General features: G+C 40.1%; 1 protein-coding gene across 1 annotated transcript in view; it reads left to right on the forward strand.

Annotated features, from left to right (window-relative positions):
• Positions 1 to 1,275: 1,275 nt before the first annotated feature.
• Positions 1,276 to 22,471, forward strand: part of MLLT3 (MLLT3 super elongation complex subunit) — a 127,238-nt gene continuing 106,042 nt past the window's right edge. The window contains exons 1-2 of the mRNA XM_079330119.1: positions 1,276 to 1,530; positions 2,014 to 2,194. Of these exons, the coding sequence (XP_079186245.1) occupies positions 1,519 to 1,530; positions 2,014 to 2,194 (193 nt within the window). The 5' untranslated portion in view covers positions 1,276 to 1,518. The remainder of the gene's footprint in view (positions 1,531 to 2,013; positions 2,195 to 22,471) is intronic.

Consider the following 22,471-nt stretch of genomic DNA (forward strand, 5'->3'; position numbering starts at 1 on the left):
AGTGGTCCAGTCTCTCTGCCCTTGCTTACATGCATAGTTCTAACTCAAGAACAAAGTTTTAAACATGCCAGAATTAGCTTTGGTGCATTTATGGACTCAGCAAGAGTTCTTATATTTGCTGGTTTGCCTAGTACAAGGTTATTGGAAGACATATGAAGTTTCACATATGTGCATCAGAATTTTAAAATATGGATATTAATATACATGGATATTCATACACAATTCAAGTCATTTGTGGAATTTTTTACAAATTATATTCATCCTTTTCAATTCTTAGTACTGTTTTTATAATTAGGACTTACAGTATCTTTAAAAAAAGGAAGATGCAGCTCAGTGGTTTCAAAAGGTATTATTAAGTCATGCTAGACTCTGGACAATGCGCGCTCATTCTCGAAATGAGAAGAGAGAAGTTAGAAACCGTGGTCCTCCGGAGAGGTCAAATGAGGACATTGGCGGAGGGCTCGGCGCGCCATCTCTCGGTGGCGCCCGGAAGGCCCGGGAAGGGTGTTCGTGTGTGTGCGGAATGCTGCCCTCGGAAAGGGCTTATCACTGACAGTGCCAAGATTGCCGAAAATATAATCATCGAACCGACTAAACCAGTTTACATGGTGCCAAAAGTTACTACCGGCAAATTTTTGACAATTTTATGCCTGTTGGAAAAATAGTCCTCTCACGAACGTTAGTGATTTAGACGTTCACAGTGAATCACTTCATCTCCTCAGGGGCATATTCCTGTGGCAGGAATCCTCACGTTAACTCCCACAATACGGAGGAGATAAGGAAATATTTGAGGCAGTAACCGTGTTTTAGGAGACGCTCAGCCCGTTACAGGCAGGAATAGCAGCCGGCACTACAAAGGTGTTGAGGAATCCCGTTTGTTATTTCCTGCCCGCTGTGTGCCCATCACCACCTGCCATCCCGGTGCAATGGCATTCCCTTGCTGTGCTCATCTCCCTATTTTCGCTGGGGGTTGGCTCACCGGGGGTGTTCGGGCACGTTTGACGGCGCGGGCGGTGGCGGTGGCGGGGCTGTCGCCAGGGCCGGTCCCGCGAGCCGCGGCCAAACGCGGACTTCGCGCGTGCGGGCGCCCGCTCGGCCGCGACCTGTCACTTTAAGGGCGGGCGGGGCGGGGGCGGAGCCGCGCCCGGGAGCTCGCTCGCTATTGGTTGTCGCGCGGGGCCGGTGCCGCCCCCGGGATTTACTACTGTGTCCCCCTCTCGGTGTCAGTCAGGCGCGCGGTGCGCATGTGCGGCGGGCGCTGCGCTGGCCGGCGGGGTTGGGGCGAGCGCTGGGGCTGCCGCGGGCGGGAGCGGGAACGCGAGCGCGGGGAGCCGGAGCCACGAGCTGGAGCTGGCAGCTGCCGCCGCAGCCGGCCGGAGCAGAAAAACAGAGGATGCCTGCCGCCCACTCGCCGCTTCTCTGCACGCCCGCCATCTCCTCCACGTCCTCATGAATTAGGACTGCGCGGTGGGGGTGGGGGACGGCAGCGAGCGTCCCGGCGGAACCGGCGCCTCAGGCATGGCCGGCTCGGTGAGTGAGTAGCGCGGGTCTCCTCCGGCCGGCGCCGCTGGGAAGGTGCTGGCGTAACCGGGAATTTCTTTTCGCATGCGGCTCTCCTCGCCTCCCGCTGCTGGCGGCGGCGGCGGCGCAGCGCAAGCACGCACTTGGAGGGAGCCGTGGTCCTCCCGCCGCAGCGCGGGCAGCGAGCGCCGAGCCGCCGAGGGCAGGAGGGAGCGTCCTGACAGCGGGCCCGGCTCGCCTCCCCGCGCTCTCCCGGTGACACCGAGAACTGTCCTACGCCCTCGCCCGTGGGGCCGTTTTTTGGGTGTTGCAGCGGCGCCTCGCTGTTTTTGCTAACTCTGCCCTCAGCAAATCCTTTCTGCCGTGTTTGTGGTGCGGCTGTGTCCGTGTGTCCCCGTACTGCCCGCGATGGGTCCGGCTCTCCCCCGGCCGACAGCCCCGTCTCCTCTTGTTGGGGCGCTCACCACCTCCCCCGTGCCTCTTCCCCCACAGTGTGCCGTCCAGGTGAAGCTGGAGCTGGGACACCGAGCCCAGGTCAGGAAGAAACCCACCGTGGAGGGCTTCACCCACGACTGGATGGTGTTTGTCAGAGGGCCTGAGCACAGCAACATTCAGCACTTTGTGGAGAAAGTCATCTTTCACCTGCACGAGAGCTTCCCCAGGCCGAAGAGAGGTAGTGGGGTGTCGCTGGGATGGGGCTCGGAGGCGGCCCGGGGCGGGCGCGGGTGGTGGGTCTGCGCCCGTCCGCGGGAGAACAAAAGCGGCCGGCGGTGCGATGCTGGGCTGCCGGGCTCTCTCCTGCCGCTCCGAGGGCTGTCCGGGCTCGGGAGGAGCTCCTCTCTGCCTCTTGGCCACTTGCTGCCGCGGGGATCCCGCTGGCTGCTCGCAGAGCTGGGTCCGGCCGTGGCTCTGGTCCCGGCTGCTTCTGGTCTCTCGGTGGTGGGTGCACGGAGTTGGCTTCTGTGCCAGCGTAGGTCCTCACTGGCGATTTTTGCCCACGTGTTACTTTCCTCTGATTGGTGATGTTTTCTCCCCATGTCCTGTATGACTGGAATAGGGATGCCTGCATATGTGTTGCTGTTCCGATTTTGTACTTGTGTTCGGATTCTTTTAACGCCCTGCCTATTCATCTCCTGGGCCTTTTCGTGAGTACATAAAGTAGTCTCAAAAGGTGTGAATGTGTGGTGCATTTGTACCCATACAAGTTTGGCTTGGAGACATGTAAGAAGCCTTTTTTTTTTTTTATCAGTCTATTTCCTGAGCCTTTGGTTGTCTTGATTATTGAAGTGGGATTGGTTGAAGTAACAGTACATATAAAAGAAGGGAGCAGGTTTCTTTATCTATACAGGCAAAATGATTAGGAGTTGTCTTTCATTTGATCTGTAATCTTTATTGGCATCCAGTACTTCTCCAGTTCCTTAGAACAACATCATCATAAATCCTGTCTGCTTGGAGCTAGGGAGGTGATAAACTGAATGTTCATGGAACAAAAGACAGGAAAATTTTGAGTGTTGAGATAAAAAAAGCTTTGCTTTGTGGTAGGGTAAAAAACATATAGTAGATGATTAATGTTTCTCAGTTGGAAAATACCAAGCTGTAACTTTTATGTCTGTGTTATCTCTAGAATATTTTCTTTCCCTTAAGCATCGGAGTGTAAGAATTACAGTATTTCAGCTCCAAAGTTTATCCTCTTAAAGTACAGGCTGTTAATTCCCTTTTATTTTCATACTGTCAGTATATATTTTGGATCTATTTAAATCTGTACAGTACTACACAAACAATTTTCAATGAATTATAAGAAATACTGCAACATTACTGTTGAATTAAATTGCCCAGCTTGTCCTAGTGAGTCTTCCTCTTGTTTTATTCTATTTCTTCTACAAAAACCATGACTTTAAGTCAGTCTAAATAGATTGGCAGAAAAACTCCTGAGAAAGTCTAAGTAGCCTAAATAGGTGAGATAGTATTATTCATATTCAGTGAATTAGATGATGTATTGTATGAAGTGAGTGGTAGAAAGCATGCTTAATACTTGAAGCCTGGTCTGCATAGGGGTTGTTGGTGGTCTTCTGCTTTTATTATCTCTGCTGTATTTATTTACTTGCTGTTGGGCATCTGGGAACACGAGTCTGATGCCCAAATTTGGTTGCTAGGTATGATGTGGAGCTTGCTAATAAGAATATTGTCCAGGACTTTTTACAACATCAAAGCTACTTGCTTTGTTCTCCAGCTGCTGAATTCAGTTATACAGAAATTTAAGTCATTGTTTTAAAGAGTTTATTTTTGGGGTTTTGTTTGTATGCATAATTTTTATAATGTGGCAGCTGCTGGGAAGGATGCCCTCTTATATAGCATGGCAGGGAGAGGACTTGTACAGTTCTTGTACCTGCCTTAGATTGTAGGAGTGCCCTGCAGCTACTCTCAGATTATCAACAGATTATGACTTGGGTGGCAGGCACTCCACTTCTGGGCTTTGCTTAGCCTCCTGAAACTACTGATGCTCAAGAAATTTCAGGTGCTTGAAATCACATTAGGGGGATAATCCGTGTATGAATTACCTAGAATGTTTTCTGCTGTTGTAAAGTCTTTTAAAGGGTGCTGGTAATGTGTGCCTTATAAATGGGAGCAGTTTGTCTTTCTAATTTAGAAGTACTGTTAAAATTTTAGACAGAAGTATTCTAAGGTATTTTTCTGGTCTCTGTAAATCAGTGCTGCTAATTTAGTTTGATAGCTCAAATGTTGCATATTTAATAGGAATGATATGCAGGTTTGAAGTGTTAGTCAAACTGCCTGTTTTCCATCACTTTCTCTGCAGTTATATGTTTTACTATTTTAGCATGGGATAACTTACCACTTGGAGGTACCTTGTAATTTCGTGAACTTTTACTGAGCCATGGCTTTAGTGTGCTGAAATTAGGTGTGTAATATTAATTAAAAGGAAGTACTAGTATACCAACTTGTATAATAACACTTAGTTGTCTGATAAATGTTCTTTTTATCTCTGCATTCATTATAAGAGTGGCTGCTCCAAGATGTATGCCGTTAGTAAAAATATTAGTTCATTAGGTCTATCTGTAAAGCTTATGGATCAATTTGAAAATTGTAAATCAACAAGCTAACATAGGTGTTATTAACTCATAAAGTACTTCTGTTGCTGGATTACTTTTTATTAGGGGCACAGTAATTCCAGCTACTGGGGAAGCAAGGGAGATAAATTATTGCCAGGTCATTTGCTTTGGAAATGTATGAGAATAGCTGGATAAACTGTCAGTTTGCCAGCTACAACTATGGCTTTGCTTATCTGTTTATGCTAGAAATTTTTGGAAATACTAGATGTTGGCGGTGAGTTTGCAAAGGTGTGTCCAAGTGTTTGTTCTGCTAATAGTTGCTGCAGAGCAAGCAGGGTCCTGTATCCCAAAGTTGCATTGGTTTTAAGGTGGCAGTGTTACTGAGTGGTGCTCAGTCACTGGAGTGCAAAACAGGTTGGTTTGTGTGTGTTGGCATGATGGATAGATGATGGTGACTAAAAGGGGACAAAATGTGGATAAGCTTGAGTGACCTAATAAAATAGTATTCTTCATCTTTCATCCTGTTTCACCTTAAAATCCTGAGCTTGGTGGTTTTATTGCTTTCTGTTTGCCTTATGATGACTGAGTGCCTAAGTTTATCCTTGCATGGTGTAGCATACAGGACTGTGCAGTGATTTGTCTTCTTCACTTCATCCTATTCAATGGCCTGTTCCTGCTGTCTGATTTCCAGGAGTAGTTTCATGGGGGTGGTAGCAACAGGACTGCTAGGCACATTAGAGAGAGTAGAGTCGTGCCCAGATTCAATTTTATGTAGTATTTGCAAGACAAAAGCTCGCTAGGATCAACATGCAATCACAAATCCTGCTGTTTGCAAATCTTGTCTGCTGTGTAAATTGGTTGAGAGAAGATATGGAGAATATTCAAGATTCTACCTTTATTTCAAAGCATGTGCTGCTTATCTTTCATCATTCATGTGAAGAAAATACTCCTGTGTATAGAAGTGAAGTATTTTAAAGCATGTCTGTGAAACAAGGTGTGTCACCAAATTGTGATTAGTTTTGATCCGCTGCTATGCTGCCTCCAAAAGAGGAGCTGTTGTTCTTGCATCATAGTATGTCTCATAAATTGTATGGATGCTAGCCAATGTAGAAATATTTTCTTCTTCTTGCCCAGCAAATGCTGGTGCTCTTCACCAATTGCCTGACTTACTCTTACATTTCTTTATCCAACTGAAATACTGTATCTTTTGTGTTTTGATGACTCATAAGCACACCTCAAAAATGGCATTAGAGCTAGTATGTTCTAAGAAGTTAAATTTCTGTTAATCAGTGGTACATTTTGGCAAACTAAATTTTTAGGTTTTTTTTAAAAAGGTGGGCAGTATCTCTGTGCTAATAGCTTAGTCAATGCGAAAATGTTGGTTTGATCACTGGAATGTTGAAACTGTAAAAGTGGGAGATGTTGCTTTTCTCTGTGGAGCCAAGAGCAGTGCTGTTTAGTGCATCTGTTAGCTCAATAAATTTTACAACGATGGGCAAAGGGGTGGAAGTACAGCTTCTTGGTGTTCTTAGACAGGAAGGAGCATCTGCAGTTGTCTTCTAGAAAGTTCACATTTCCAGCATTGGTTGTTTTCATTAAGGTTGTCTGTTAGTGCAGAATGAGATTAAAGTGAATCACAACAGTTTGAAATATATTTAGCTACTGTAAAAGATGTCTTTTGCTATTCTTGTTTGATTATTTTTGCTTGTAATGATTTTTAACTGTAAAAAAATCCTTTTTGTGCTCCATTTAAAGTCGATGAGAGTCTTATCTCTATTAATGTTAGTGAACTGAGTGGTATGAGGATAGGGACCTATAAGATTTTTCTCAGATGACTGCAGTTTTCCTTTCAGGCTAGGTAGTGCAGGCAGACCATCAAGATTACTAAACAGGCCAACAGCTTTATGCTGTGTATTTTATTAGAATATTTAGCTACACTTGTAAGAACTTAGACCAGTTTAGGTATTTAGGTTTTTTTTTTTTTTTTTTTTTTTCTTCTTGGATTTGCCTGAGCCTAACCATCTAAGTGTGATAAGCACACAGGTTTTTTGGTTGTTTTTTTTTTTTTTTTTCTTTCATTTATCTAACAGATACAGGTTTGATACTGCATATTTTAGGGCAGTTTTTGCACTTTGCAAAATGGTCATGTGAAATGACTGTTACCTAGTGAAGAACATTTGTTGCAGAAAAGTCTTGAGATTTGTGTTTGCTAGTACTCAATAGGAAGGTGAATGGCTTTGAGAGTACACATGTGGTTTTAGGTGCACTTTCTAATTTGGCTGGACTAAAATCAAAAGGGCATTTCACAGACTTAAAAGAAAGTGTAAAGAGTTTCAATATAGGGAAGCTATCACATTTTGTATTTGCATGAGTGACATCAGTAAATAATTGGTGGCTTTGATTTTAAGATACTGTGTGCAGGAAATTTTCTAATAAATTATATATTTTCTAAAAAATTATTTCCCCTTGTTGATATAACTGAAAGCCTAATTGCATTGAAAGCCAATGTTTAGGCTTTATTTAGAAGTAAACACTGTGAAAAAATCTGGGAAATAATAGAGACTGCATCCTCCAGTGTCTAAAACTTTTCTAATCTATTTGTGCAATTTTTTATGTGGTTTAATTATGTGATCTATGTGTTCAGTGTGTGCTTACTTTAATTTTCCTGGATGGGAGAGATGCTACTTCTACCTTCATTTCTTCTCCCTGTAACATGTTCTGCAAGGTCAAATGCTTGATTTGTCACAAACTGCCAATCAACTCTGACTCTCTTAAGTAGTAAAAGATAAACCTTGGTTATTTCACATTACTTGCAAATAATGTGAAAATTTGTATAGCCTTTAATTGCTGAAATAGTTTTCTTTTTTTTAGTTTTAAGAAACTCTTGTTACTTCTTACTAAAGCTACAGTGTTAATATTTGCTGACTGTAGAATCTCTTCTAGATTTTAGATGGCAGTTTCAGGGCTGTTGTAAAAAGTTTTTGGATAGCGGTAGAGGAATACTTGCTTGAAGTAGAGGAAAACAGATTACTTGGTGTAAGATCAAATCTATAATTTCTTTTAGTAAGATGAGGGAGAAGATACCTTATTGTTAAAACTGGACTTATTTAAATTTTTTTAAGAAAATGAAAACAGCTGTGTTGTTCAGTAATTATTGTTGTGATTCTATTTATATCTGTACAGTTCTTATCCTGAGAAAAATAAATCATGTCAGAAATGTTTAAACCATGTATTATTTGCAATTACAGGTTAGGCAATATACACTGCAGGCATAATTGTCTGTTAAGATTTAGTAAGTTGTAAAATGTTGGAAATAGATCTGTTACTATTTTTTGTGGTACTGTTTAAATAAGAAGGCTGTTCTTGTAACAGTGTTGTGCAGTATGTTTAGGATTGGGGTTTTTTTTGTGTGTTGGGTATGGTTTTGGGGCTTTTTTTAGTTTTTATTCAGATTTTGGGGAGAAATGTTGAAGAGGATTAATCCGTCCTTTGTTCTGGTAGAATTTATAAAAGACAACTTGATACATTCAAGTGGCAACCTGAATGTAAAACTGTTTTATGATGCTTGCAATAGCTGGGGGAAACACTGTTAATTTATAAATTTTTAATCCAGAATTAAGTCTATAGGTTGCTGAAATTTGACTGTGTGAGTTTTGTGAGATTTATGAGAGAAATACCTGGAATTTTTAACCAGCAGAATTTAGTTCATAGGTGACCATTCTCTTTCTTCCCTTACTGGTATTGATTGATAGACATATGAAGACAAAGGAGCAGTCAAATTCTAACACTTGTATATGTTTGCATGAAAATTATGATTTCTCATCTTGTCATGAAACACTTAGCTTGTAATTCAAGATGTTGTTTGCTTTTTGTGTGATTTTTTTGCCTTTTTGATGTGCCCTTTAGTATATAAAGGGCTGGAAGAGCAGACTGCTGTATAAAATATTGGTATGCTTACTTAAATATCTGTGTTGGAATTGATTTTAAAATTAAATCTATTTATGTACGTCATCAGAAGTCTTATCAGTATCTTTGGCTTAATCCTCTGCCTTGGTTGCTGCTTATGGGCTGTATATATTTGGCACTGCTAAGCCTGCGCCAAACTCCTGCTTTTTCTCTGGCTTTCAGATGAGTAGAGGTTTGTTTCTTTAAGCTCCCTGGATAAGCCCAGTGGGTCTGTATGACTTTAATTTTAAAATTTGTGCATGCTATAATAACAGGCATCTTGACATCTATAATGTCTATAATCTATCTAAAAGATAGATCAAATGTAATTTCTTTTAAATGCAATTCTGAGCAGCTGATACATACAAGTTGCACTTGTATGACTGCAGTTACTTGTCCATAATTCTGTGTAAAAAACTATAAGGCTGGATGTGGTAGGATGTATGTGTTTTGATAGGGCATCTTGGTCATAAAGGTCAAAAATTGGCATAGTTGTTTCTATTTTCAAATGATTATGATGACAAAGTGAATTATTACACATAACAAAGCAAAATGAGCAGAATTGAATGAGCAGTGTCAGGTGGATTGATTCTGCTGATGACTCCTGTGATATACTGTGGTTTGGCAACAAGTCTAAATTTACTACTTACAACTGCTGTTCTAAAGTTTGTGAAGAATTCCACCCAGTTCAGTGGGACACTAATTGTTCTGCTCTTTCCAAATAGAACTAATGTGAACATAACGTATATTTTGGAATAGGGGCTTCCAGACAATCTGTAGGCTTATAGGGGAAGTCGAGGACTATGTATCCTTAAAGGATGATGATATTTTACCTTTCATGTGCAAACATTAAAGGGCAAGTAATCCAGGAAGGAAAAATGTGAAGATTTAGTGGAAACAGAACTACTTGACATTGTGGGCTAGAGGCCAGCAATCATGTTGTTTTCCATCATCTGTGTGGAAAAATGACAGGTCCAAAAATATTTGCTGTTACTCAAAGCAGCCTTTCTTGTAATGAATTTTTTTTGAGGAATTTTGATTGGTGTTAAATGGATAAGTGGAATTTTAATTCATCTTGTTGTCCTGCATCAGGCTCTATAATAACAAAAAATGTGCACATTTCATTTTACATAATGTAAGTTCCGAGTGAGTATTTTATTGGAGAACTTGATAAAACTAACTTCCACGATGGGAGTTTGTGTCATCACGGCACTGGTATCATGTTCTATTGAGAAGGAGGAGAGGGTGGATTAAACTTGAAATCTTGTGTGCTCTCTGAACATGGAGATTCACAGATCTGGTGTAATATTTTGTAGGATTATGCCTGATGATTTTTTTTTTTGTTATAAATTTTTTTCTTTTATTTTGGTTTTGTTAGTTTTCTTCTTGTCTAGCTTTCTTACAGTGCACTGTAATTCTGGATACTCTTGGTGTTTTAAAATGACTTAGTGTGGCTACTAGAAAAAGCAAAACTATAGTATATTGAAATTCTACAGTCTCCAACCTGTTTTTGTGAAAAGGTTTTAGTGAATATTGCTTTGAAATAGCTTTGACAAAGTGTTTCTTTAAATATTACTATAAATAAAAAGCTGAAAAGCTTTCACTTTTATAAGAGTTGTGCACCCTTGCAATATTTTTTTGAGATGATGTTGTGTTTTGCCTCTGTGTGTAAGGGCAGGAATGGGAAGGAGATGGACATTAATAAGCAGAATAGTAAGATTAGTTCTTTTCCATCAGATCCAATGCCAAGCCCTTTGCAGCCTATATCCAGCTGCTTCCTTTCGCTAGGGGAATGCTTAGTAAGTGGAGGCGCTGCAGGGAGTCTGTGTCCTGTGCACAGAGTGTGCTTGCTTGCCACATCTGTGTCTCTCAGGAGTTGGGGGTTTTGTTTTGCTGAGCACTGGCCCAACAGGCACTTCATTCCAGAGCATGGCTCCTGTGTAGCATGGCCAGCATGTGAGGGAGTGACCCAGTGGACAGACCAGCAAGGAGACAGAGATGGGTATCAGCTGCCAGTGGATAACTCTGCAGAGGATCCACTGTGGAGCTTTTAAGAGATGGGGAGGAAGGCTGTGAAATGGTTTTGTTGTGTTTGAAGACTGAATTGGGAAGTATTTATGTAGATAGTTCCCTAAGTTTAGTAGCTGACAAGAACATGGAAGTGCAGTTGAGCTAGTTTTGGGCAAGGTCAATTAACCATAAAAAAGGTTCTCAACAGGTTAATTTCAGGTATCTAAAAAATAACAAGCTGGGCATTAGCGTGAGGAATAGCAAGAGATAAAGGGATAATAAGGAACATACTTAGAAAGCATGTATATTTTTTGAGAGTTAAAACCCCAAAAGGTGTGTTTTGTAGATGTATTGCTTTGCGTAGTCTTTCCTTTAGAGGCTGCTGAAGAAATTTTTGTTTGCTGTACGAAAACCAGAAGATTCTGTTCTTGAAAATTCCTCTGTAATATGTGGAGGTTTCTAATCTGTTTTGTTGTTGCTGCTATTAAGATTGTCTCTTATAGCTGCAAAGGTCTGATCAGATCTCATATGATAAAATTCCTGCACTGTTAAGACTAAATCTTTTTGGCACTCAAGTTTTTTCCTTGCCTGGTTGTCAGTAATGTGTCTGAAGTGTTTTTAAGTGTGTGGCCTCTGAGTTTTGTAAATTGTTCCATTTGTACCTAGTAAATATTCTAAAACAAAAGGTCCCAACTTAAATTTGGTGAGGCTTTTTTTCCCCTTTCAGTTGTGCCATGTTTTAGCAGCATACTGAATACTGTGATGTCCTTTGAGCAAAAAGTATTTTACCCGTAACCTATAGTCGACTCATTATTCATTGCAGTAAGAGGTTAATGAAGTGTCAATATAGCAATGCAGTTGCACTGTCTTTACTATTTGAAGAATAGAGATTTCAGGAAGACTTCTCAGGCTGTATTTTTTAAAATTGGTTTGAATGTTACTCTTTTGCTTAAGAAAAAGGCCACCAGAACACATGAACATATTCCCTGTCTTGTGATCTTAAACTCCTCTCTGTGCAAGTCGGGGGAGGTAATAACCCTCCAGTCTCTGTAATTCCTGAGTATCCTTTCTTGTAAGAATACTGGCTTTTATTATTCACTGTAGAGTTCTTCTCTAGGTAACTCTTTTAATAAAAGAAATTACAGGTAACTTTAAAAATGCTGTAAGGTATTTGTGTATAAATTACTGTGAAGCAGCTCCATCCAAGCTCTTTAAGTGCCTTTGGTAATTGTGTGCCAGACCAGCCCTTGAACCTAAATCAAATAAGGCAGCCACCATCAGTATAGGCATTGCTGTCCCATCCTAGCACTGCCCTTCTAGTATTGCCTGGAAGCTAAATAGAAACAAGTTTCTATGAAGCAGGTCTACATTGGATTACTTCCTTGAATTTGTGATATAATAGAGGTAAAGTTAAACAATTGTGGCAGACCTTGCATGTGTTGGAATAAAAGTTTGGTTGTATTAGATTTCTGATCTTGGACTGCAAGGATATTTCCTTATATTTTTGTCTTAATTCCTGTACTGAAATTTGCATTAGTTGAAATATTAATAAACTACTTGAAGATTGACATTTTAAGCATATAGTCAAAAGTAGTCTGTTGTGTTTCAATATAGTATATTTAAATTGTGGCTGGGGTGTTTTTTGGGTTTTTTTGGGGGTTTTTTTTTGTGGGTTTTTTTGTTTGTTTGTTTTGTTTTTGGTTTTTTGGGTTTTTTGGTTTTTTTTTTGTTTGTTTGTTTTTTTTTTGGTTTTTTGGTTTTTTTTTTTTGTTTTTTGGGGGGTTTTTTTTGGTTTTTTGGGGGGGGTTTGCGGTTTTTTATGAGGTTTTTTTGGGTTTTTTGAAGTTTTTTTTTTGTTTTGTTTTTTTGTTTGTTAGATTTGTTTGTTTGGTTTGTTTGTTTTATTCCACAATTTGTGTTCAGGAGTAGTTTAGATCTAGGAAATATGTGACAATGAGAAATTTTGCATTTTGATTTAAGTTCCTTTCTTTGTAGTCTGTCCTTAGATTTAGACAACAATATTTTCTTGATAAAAACCTAAATTAACCTGTTTTTTTAAATCAGTTTAATCAGCATTTGATATGTATGTATTATTTTAAGATATAGAGCTTGCAGATAATCTGTGAATGTATTTACATTATAATTTTATAGACTTTGTTTTAGCTTTACCAGTAAGTGATTTTGGAACCTAATGCAGTGATTAGTCCAGTTTACTTACCTTTAAATTTCAATCACTTACCTAAACTCAGAAAATTTCTGGAACATCCTTTTTTACTGAACAGTTTTATTCTAAAATAAAGAAAACTGGCATTTTTATCTTTGCATGAAAAACACAAAAGGAAATTAATGGTGATTGAGTGGCATGTGAGATAAGGCGCTGAAGATAAGGCTACTTCTTACTCTCCAGGTGGAGTTTTCTTTAATTCATATTTATGCAGCCTGTTGTACTGTACATTAGTATTACAAAGCTGATGTCTAAACCACTTCTGTAATTGTTTTCACAAAACCAGTGTGGGCCCATTGGGGCCCAGTGATTTAAACATAAATTAGGGATATGCTAAGTGCAAAATGCGTCCAGCAGTGGCCAGGTCTGGGATTGAAAGGGTTTTTGCTGTTTTTGTTCCAAAAGTTAAGAAGAGTGAAGAACTTCATAAAACTTAGGGGAAACTCTAAATGATCATGGGAAGCATGTTTTTTTCAAAAGAATGTGAGCTGGGCATCAATCAGGAAAGGCCAAATATTAAAAGTTGCTCTCGGTTTTTGGGTATTCACTTTGACCAAATCATTTGTTAGAGATCACCAGGTTGGTAGTTCTCTTAAGAGGATAGATTTAAAATGAAGTTGTCATTGTCTCTTAGGTTTTGGTTTTTTTGTGGTTTGGTGGTTTTAGATATTGAGAATTTTCTGCAGCACCTCTAGAACATATGAATTCATTCTGTGAAGAGGAAAAATGTGATATGGGTGCATGTGCCTCACTTATACAAATTATGTATGCAGTCATTTATATAGCTTTAGAATAGAGTGTCCATAATTCTGATTTAATATTGACTCTGTGTATTTACATTTGTATTGTGTGGCTTGTACACGGTAGGAATTACTGGCAATCATTTTTCAACATTTGACCAAAAAGCAGCAGACACTTAAATAGCAGGGAGTTTAAAGATGTTTTCCATTTTTCGTGTGTCTACACCAATATGAATTATATTACTCAAACAGTACTTTCTTTGGCCAAAATGAAAGTTTCTATCCTGTAAAGAAACATGGTAATCCATCTTCAATTTGTTCAGTTGAATTTCTTCAAAATTACAGGTTAAGAGACAAAAATGTTGCTGAGTCACTTAAAAGGGCTATAGTGTTGTCCCATGCCTTTCTCAGAGATTTTTTGTGATTATTAGAAATCATGTTAATACAGAAAGAACTGGTTTCCCTAGCTTAAATGAGGGGGAGACCCTTCATTAATAGCCATAATAATAATGTAAAGTACACTTACGTAAATTATCAGGTTCATGTTATTGTCACATCTTTGCGTATTTGTAAATTTTTATTGGCAATATGGGTACCTTAAAGGGAAAGATCATATCTTTGCTTCCTCTGTAGATTTAGGCCATTTCTGCATTCACTTTACACATTTTGGTTATTTGCCACCCCTTTGTTTGCTTCCACAAAAGAAGGGGTGAGAGCTGAATGCTCAAGCAGGAAAATGTGCTTCCCAACTTGCAGAAAGTGAATTGGGTGTAGTGTGCCTTAGGCCCACTTTCTCAGAGTGTCCGTGTCTTTGCCATCTGTGAAGCAGTGTTCATTTAAACCATTGTTGTATCTTATCTTTGTTTATTCTAAGTCACTTTCAAACATAATCATCCCAGTGCTAAGATTTTGGTGTGTTCATGTTTGAGCATGTGGGAATTGATATGCTTTATTTTCCTTCTCTGCTTCTGGAAATTAGATTTTTAGCACTGCCCTAAGATGGCTTTGAAGCCCTACAGGCAAGATGGGATATCAAAGGACTACAGGAATTCCGCCATAATTGTTTTACGGCCTGCCAGAAATCAGCCCTATTTGTATAGGTAGCATAGAAAATAGCTGTGATTTGACAATTTGGTGCGATTTATATCCACCATAAAAATAATAAAAAAAGTTAAAGGGGTATTTTGGAAGCAGGAACTAAGCTGTAAATGCTAATTGCTTCTCCATTTTCTCAAAAGAACAAAAAGGAAGCAGAGTTTAGAAAGCTTTCTATTGAAGAAAAGTTAAAAAGGACCTTGTCTACTTTGAGGATATTTAATACTGTACTTGCAGTGTGAAATTGCACCCTTTTTTTTTTTTTGTTTAGTACATTTAGATGATGCCATCCAAGATGTGTATGCTAATATGAACTTAATTACTACTAAGTCAGAAGGAGAACTCAAACTTACGCAGCAGCATGAATAAGTAATCCAGCTGTCTTGCTTCTGGAAGCTTGGGATTAGTTATTTTTCTTTTGTGAGTGTAAACTTGATGCCCTCGATGCTGTCTTCTGGAAGTGTTGCTCCAGATTACTTTCCACTTGTGACTGGAAAATTAAGTGTGCCAGCCAGAAATGGGAGTTTGATACATTTTTGGTTGCTTGGGGAAGCCCTCGTGGAAGTGTTGGTATTCTTAGGTGGAAACCAGGGGTTAGGAAGCGCTGGATGCCCACTTGGTTAGGATGCACTTATCCCACTTGGTTATAGTAAACATGCAAATGTATATTAAGAATATCCCACAGCCCAGTTTAGGGGAGTGATGTAAGGAAGAGCTGTTCTCTGGGTTACCATTTAGTGGCTTGTGGTAAGAGCAAATACTGGAAGATAATTTTTTAGAAAAATGTAGTATTTAAATAGATGTGACTTGGCATTAGGAGAATCTAATTGCTGTGATTTGGAGACCTGTTGCTGAGTCTCTATGCATGTCTGAAGAGATACGGAACTGCAGGTCATTTGATAGAGTAACAAAACCAGTTAGTAGCAGATGAAAACTTCTGTATTTAACATGTATGGGGGCATCAAGGTTGCAAGTGTTGCAACCACTGTTGAACATTCAGTTGGCAATAGTCTGTCTATACTCTGCATATGCAGCAGACCATGAAAGGAAAAAATTGTCCAACTTAAAAATGAAAATTTGAGAACCAGAAAAATCAATACAGCAAGCTGAGCATAGCAGAGTCTAACAATTCTATACCATTACTCATCCTTTTTCTGGTTTGTGTAGGCCTTCAGATATCCAAGCTGGTTTTAATGGATTAGGCACACCTGATTTCTTTGTTTCTGACCTTTTTCTGATTCTAGAAAACTGCTGATTTCTTTTGGAACATTAATAATGTTTAAGAAGATGTAAAACTTCTGTTTGCTATTGGACTTAATACATGAGCAAGGTTTAGCACTTGTAGTACTGGCATGCCCTATCAAATCTCAGTATTTCTGTTAGCTCTTACTCTGAAAGAGATTTTAATCTCAAGAATTAATGCCATTCATTGTGCTACCAGTGGCACTCCTGTCACTAAAAAGACTGATTGCTTTATTTTGCCTTTGTTTTGTGGTATGTGGAGATGACTAAACACTTTAATTGAGGGATTTGCCTTAAATTTGTTCCTTCTAGATGTCTTGGTTTAAAGCTGTTTATTCTGAATGGCTTTTAGCCTCTCTGGCTATACCCTTAGTTGATTTCCAGCTTTGACATTCATCTGTTAAAGATGGAAGGAACACTTGAAGATCTGTAGGTGTGCTTGTCATGTGGACTGTAGGTCTTTTTCAGTAACTGAATCTTGCTTGTAAGACATAGCTGCTTCTATGTTCTATGTTTCTAGTTTATGGTATTTGAATGTGGTCTCCTGATTTGAGTTGTCTTGCTAGTATTTTGCTAGTAATTTGGCATGACAAGTATTGCCCCTCTTATAAAGCATTGTTTAAGGTTCAATTCTTGGGCTTCTCAGTGAGGTAACAATGTCCCTTGCTGGAGTGGGATTGTTTGAAAGTAGCTGGTGAGGATTTGGATTCTGTGGATTTTGTATTGCATTGAATATGTATTGCATTTGCTTTTTTTTCCAAAAAGCTTTGCCAGAAATGGAAACCATACAGTTCATCCAAGAAGGAGGACAAATACCTGGTGCAAATACTTCATGCAATGAGGTGTGAGAAATTGCACAACTTAATATTTAACCTGAATTGAATTGCCATTCAAACTATGTCGTTAGAGGATTTATCACTTAGGTTACTTGGGTGCAACTTGACAGTGCAATTGATAGTTTAAACATTGTGCTGCTTGTTTCTCATGTAATTTACACTCTAAATTGTTAGAAAGTCATTCAGTTGTGGAGCAGTAACAGGGTGGAGACTTCAGATGTATCCCAAGAAGCTTGTGGCACACTTAACTGGCATGTGATGGGGGAGTTTTGCAACCATCTGCTTAACATCATGACTATAATGATTTCACTTTCAGCAGGTTCCTAGTATTAAATAAGTTTGAGATCTAACTTGTATTGTTGTGAAACAGAATTAAATTAAAAGTTAATGTAGTTTGTTGTGATTTGTGGGCATCTCTGACCTGTGAGCTGGTCTACAGGAGGAGGTGCATCTACTGTGTATCTTCTACTTTATGCACTTTGTGTGGTTTTATTTGCAGTTTTCCCTTTGATATCTTTGTGCAAAGGAACTTTATGCAGTCTGTGGTAGGCAAAGTACCTTTGAGTTTTTCGTTCCACACTGTCCCCATTCTCTGCTTCTAAACTAACAATCATGTGGAGTTTCTGATTATCTTGGTCTCTGTGCGCTAGTTAAAACACCCTGAAGAGTTTATTTTCCATTTGCTGATATGCGTATCCTGCACTTGAACATTCATTTTAGTTCTTGGGTAGGAATCTGAAGTGCATCCATTCTTTCTGTTTACGCTGAGAGTGCCTGTGAGACTTTAAAAGGTAATGGGCTCTTACAAGAGGTCTTGTTTGTACCACTTCTTTGTGCTTGCTATTGGTATGTCATTATTTCCTGTGTAAAGTTTATTGCAAAAAACAACCTGAATATGATTGCTTTTAAACATCTATTAAATAAGATCTCTAGCTGCAGAAAGTGATTTGCAGCTTGTGAACTCATCTACCTGCTGAAGTGCATTATGACTAACTTTACTGTGCCTTAGTTAAGGATGAAAATAGGCTGTTCTGGAGTTGCTCAACATGCCACTTAAATACATTGCTCTCATCTTTCTCAAGGTTTGCTGTCCTGGCTTTTAGACAACTGATTTTTTTCTTAGATCTCTTGTGAATACAATTGGATTCATGCATATAGCAAGCACTTTAGTAGAGTGCATGTGTGACTTGATAGGTGTAGGTGCAGCCTGCTATCAAAATGGATGGCTCATGTTGTTCAGTGGAAGCTTGCCACATAAGATGTTTTACTGTGTTAAAACAAAAGACATTCCTCTATTCCTTGAATGCACATGTATTGCTTTGTTGCGACTGATGTATTGTGATCTTTGCTCTGACACCTGTGTACAAGAAGCTTTAACTTACTGTAGAACTGTACTTGTAGTAAATTTTTCTTGCTTCTAAGATCTGCAGACTTTGCATCATGTGTGGGAGTTACAGGAGTCTGCAGTATTAATTTTTAAGATCCAAAGGAAATTGCAAAACTTAGGCAAAAGTTTCCACTCTAACTGACAAATGGTTATCTGCCAACTAGGGACCATTTAGATCTCTAATAAGAGAAGGGTAATAGAAAGCTTTTCTTTTCACTTGAAAATAATGTAATATTTTTTAAAGCTTTTTTTCCTTCAGTTTTTCCAGTGATACATTTTGTTTTTCTTGAAGTGGCCTGTGATATTCTGTTTACTCAGTGGATGAGGGCCAGAAAAGGGAGCTGTCTTATTGTTTTTATAGTTTGTACATTTCTGAAGAGCAAAAATTCCATCTTCATTTGAATGCCTGCAAGGTTACCAGTATGAAAGTCATGTGATACTCTAGGAAACTTCATTGCCCAGCTGAGCAAGGAGGTAAAAAACTTCAAGTGTGGTCATGCCAAGCTGGTCTTATACCTTCAGCTGTCTGTGCTATCCATGCAACTCGTGTTTATGCTCTTTGTGTTCTGCGTACATCCTTGAATTTTTTACTCTTGTTTATGTTGGTTTGTTCTTGTGTGAGGGCATTTCAGCTGTCTAATTGGTTTCTCAATTGGTAATCGTAAATCCCCAAATAAATTAATCAGACTATTTCTTGGGTTTGATATGTGCAGGGGAAAGGGGAAATGACCTCATAACATCTTTTCTTCTACAATATTTGACCAAAATGAGCAAGCATTTTTTTCTTTGTTCTCCAGATTTGATGCCAGAGATGCAGGTTATTGCAGTGACTCCTAGAGATATGCCACTTAGTTCAGTGTTCTCTTTTAAGGGCCTCCACTTAGCACACTGGCACAGTGATAGCAGTGTTCATCAGCAGAGTGGTATACTACTGATGGAGAGTAAGCTGCAGTCTGTCAGTGATGTGGGAGCTGAGCTCTGCCTGCCCAGCATTCAGAATTCTCTCTGCTACATGCTCATAACTCAGTGTGCCTTTATAACATTATAGGTTGAAGGTGGACTTGTAACTAAATTGTGGCAACATTATTGATTTGGTATGTCTGTGGTAGATTTAAGTGGATGCCAAGTGTTATATTTCTCTAAGGGTAAACAAAAGAGGTTATGTCTTGTGCTTTTGACAGTTGTATACCAAAACCACGATTTTAATACTCTACAGAGGAGCTGATCCATACTGAAGCTGAACTACCTGTTAATTTTCCCAAAGAAATTTGTAACTTGGCAAGTCCTGACTTCATAAAAACAGTGCAAACTTTTATTTCTCGTAGTGAGGATTTTTATTTATAACTCATCGCTTCCTGATGCTATCAGCCTGAGTTTGGTAGAAGTTTGAAGTTGAGAGGTTCTCTGTGGATGTGAAGTCTTTATTCTACAGCAGAAGAGTATCTTCTCAATACAAGAAAATAAACTTTTGGTTCTGAATGGGCAGTGTTCAAGGTTATTGCACTTCCAATGGTACTTCTGGCACTTGGTATACCATGTCAGACTTCTAAAGCATCATTCCAGGGTATCTAGCCAAGGAACAGCATTGTTTTGATCATGGTGTTGTTTGCATTTCTGACAATGGTAGAACATGGTTGGACTGTAATACATTGAGTTGGAGTGACTTTGTGATGCTTGTATCCCCAAATCATCTGTTGGTGTTTAATACTGAATTTTGCCGTTTTAAGACTGGTTCCAGGAGTGAGAGAGGAGAGAGAGAGGTGGAGAGCTGTTATCAGAGACTGCACTTGCTCCCCTGCCTTCTTCACACAGACCGTGCTGTCTGCAGTGGACAGCAGGAGAGCGCTTTTTTTTGCCTTTAGGTAGTTTTCTGGCTAGCTGAGGCAAAGGAGTCCCCTGGACTGTTCATTTCCTTTTTTCTTGGAATTGTTTGAACCTGCTCTGGACTGAAAACCCAAAAGAGCACTGGGAGCTCACAGTGGCCCACCAGGCCTGGCCTGGGCTGCAGCATTTCCCAGCACTGGAGGGACTGAGAACAGCCTGAGTGAGCTGGGCTGTGACCCACAGAGGGACTGAGAACAGCCTGAGTGAGCTGGGCTGTGACCCACAGAGGGACTGAGAACAGCCTGAGTGAGCTGGGCTGTCACCCACTGAGGGGACTCCTCTGAGTTTGTTAACTCCTTTGGCGTGGTGAGAGGTTGCTGTTTGGTGTTCATTTTTGTGCTGGGAAGTGCTTTGTCAGTTAAACAAACAATTTTCCTTGAACCAGTTGAGGGCTCTCATTTGGAGGTTTCCTCCCAAATTTGCCCTAAACTAGGACAAATATTTATTGGTGCCAAAGTGCAGGGCTCAAAAAAGTGGAAAAAACCTGTTGTGATTGCATTTTTGGTTGTACTTACTCTGTTTCACGATAAAGTAGTCATTAACCATGTTGTTTGAGTTCATAATATCTCTTAGAGTGGAGGCCTTCATGTGTCTTGGGTCCCCAGGCTTTGAGGTTTTAATACCTTTCTGGTCCATAGGCTTATTTTCGTGTCTAGAGATGGCTCCAGTAGTGTCCCTTAAACACAGTTTCTTCAGTAGAGTGGCACAAATTACTTTAGCTATTGTGCTGGCCTCGGTGATAATCATTTATAGAAAGTTTATAAAGCTACTGGAGTTTGTTCCAGGTGTGTTGGGTTTATGGTTCCTTTGTCCTACTGTGCATCCCAGTTCCAATAGCATGTTTTTGGGGTTTATTAGTAATTGCACCCAGTTTGTTAGAGGATGAGCTGGGGATGAGGCTTTTCAGCCTTTCCTTTCCTTCTCCTTTTGAATCTGTTAAGCCATTGTTTGAGAATGTTCAGTTTCCCCTGGATGTCAAAGATACCACCTTCCTGGTATTTCATCTGGTAAGCTTCCTCTGTACAGTCTGTAGCCTCTCTGGAATGAGAGCTGAGATGTCCAGAGGAGCTGATGAGACCCCTGACCCAGGAGCAGGCCCAGGCATGGGAAATTCTGAGTGGTGTGGGGAATGGGAGAGAATGGGCTGAACCCTGAAGGAATTTTCTGATTCCCCAGCCTGGGAATTTTCACATGGACAAATTTAGAACCCAGGCAAGGTGGGGAAATATCTGGAAGTGTCATGATGACTCTAAAGAGAAAAAGATAATTGCAATAAGCTGGGCCCTGGCATATGCTTATCACACACTGCTAGATACTGTAGAGCAGCAGATAGAGGCCAGGGGGCAGGGTGATAAATCAGCCAACACCCCAATTACTGAGGTTATAGCTCAATCAGATGGTGAACCTTAGCCAGCAGCTAAACCAGATAGCTAGTCTAAGTCACTGACTTTGCTGCAAGGAAAAAAGCACACCAGCAAACCATCACATCGACCAGTGGACGATGATGGTCCAGGGGAACAATCCTCAGAGCAGGCTTCCAATACAAAACCAGAAGTCAGAGCAACTGACAGAGTATCAGAAGCCAACATTGAGTCCTTATCCCTGAAAGACCTTCGTGGCCTAAGAAAGGGTTACACCCAACAATCTGATGAATCTCTAATTAGTTGTCTAGTCCATCTTTGCGATGCTGCAGGCATGGCAACAATTCTGGATGGTACTGAAGTAAGGCATTTGGGATCCCTGTCATGTGATCCAGTTATTGACCAAGGAATGATGAGGGGGGCTGATGCTCAGTCTCTGGGCATGGGTCCTGGGAAGTGTGGCACAAATATACCTGTGTACAGACAATATCTATATGCAGCAAACCCAATGGAAGACCATAGAGGAAGGGATTCAAAGCTTGAGAAAAATGGCAGTGGCAGAGATTTGTTTTTTTTCAGATGACATAACAACTGGGAATCCAGACTTGGTACCATCTACATCTGTGATGTGGTGAAAACTTGTATGATTTGGGCCACAAGAATACGCTTCTGCTTTAGCAATAATGAAGCAGAATGACAGGGAGGAGACTGTGCTTGATAGGGCGAAGAAGCTCTGAGCATATGCAGATGCTGTACATGGCCCAACACCTGCCAGAATCGCAGCTGTGGAAACATGTCTGCAGAGATTAGAAGATAAGATAGAGGAGAACCACAAGAAACTCAAGGAGGAGATTAAAGAGGACCTTCTCCAAATCTCAGCTGTAGAGATCAAAAGTTCTGGCCCCAAACGTAGGTGTTCTGCAGATGGGGACAGAAGACTCTTCCCATGAGCTGAGCTGTGTTTTTTCTTGTGTGATTCTGGAGAAAACGTGTAGAGGTGGGATGGAAAACCTACTGTTGATCTGGTAAAATGGGTGCTTGAATTGCAAGACAGTGAGATGCAGAGAGGAAGTTCCACCAAAATGGAAGCAGCTCCAGTAGTCCGCAGCCAAACTACCAGGTATGATGATGATGACATGTCTGATCCCCTTCACAGAA

The sequence above is a fragment of the Erithacus rubecula genome, assembly GCF_903797595.1.
Source record: "Erithacus rubecula genome assembly, chromosome: Z".
NCBI lineage: Eukaryota > Metazoa > Chordata > Aves > Passeriformes > Muscicapidae > Erithacus > Erithacus rubecula.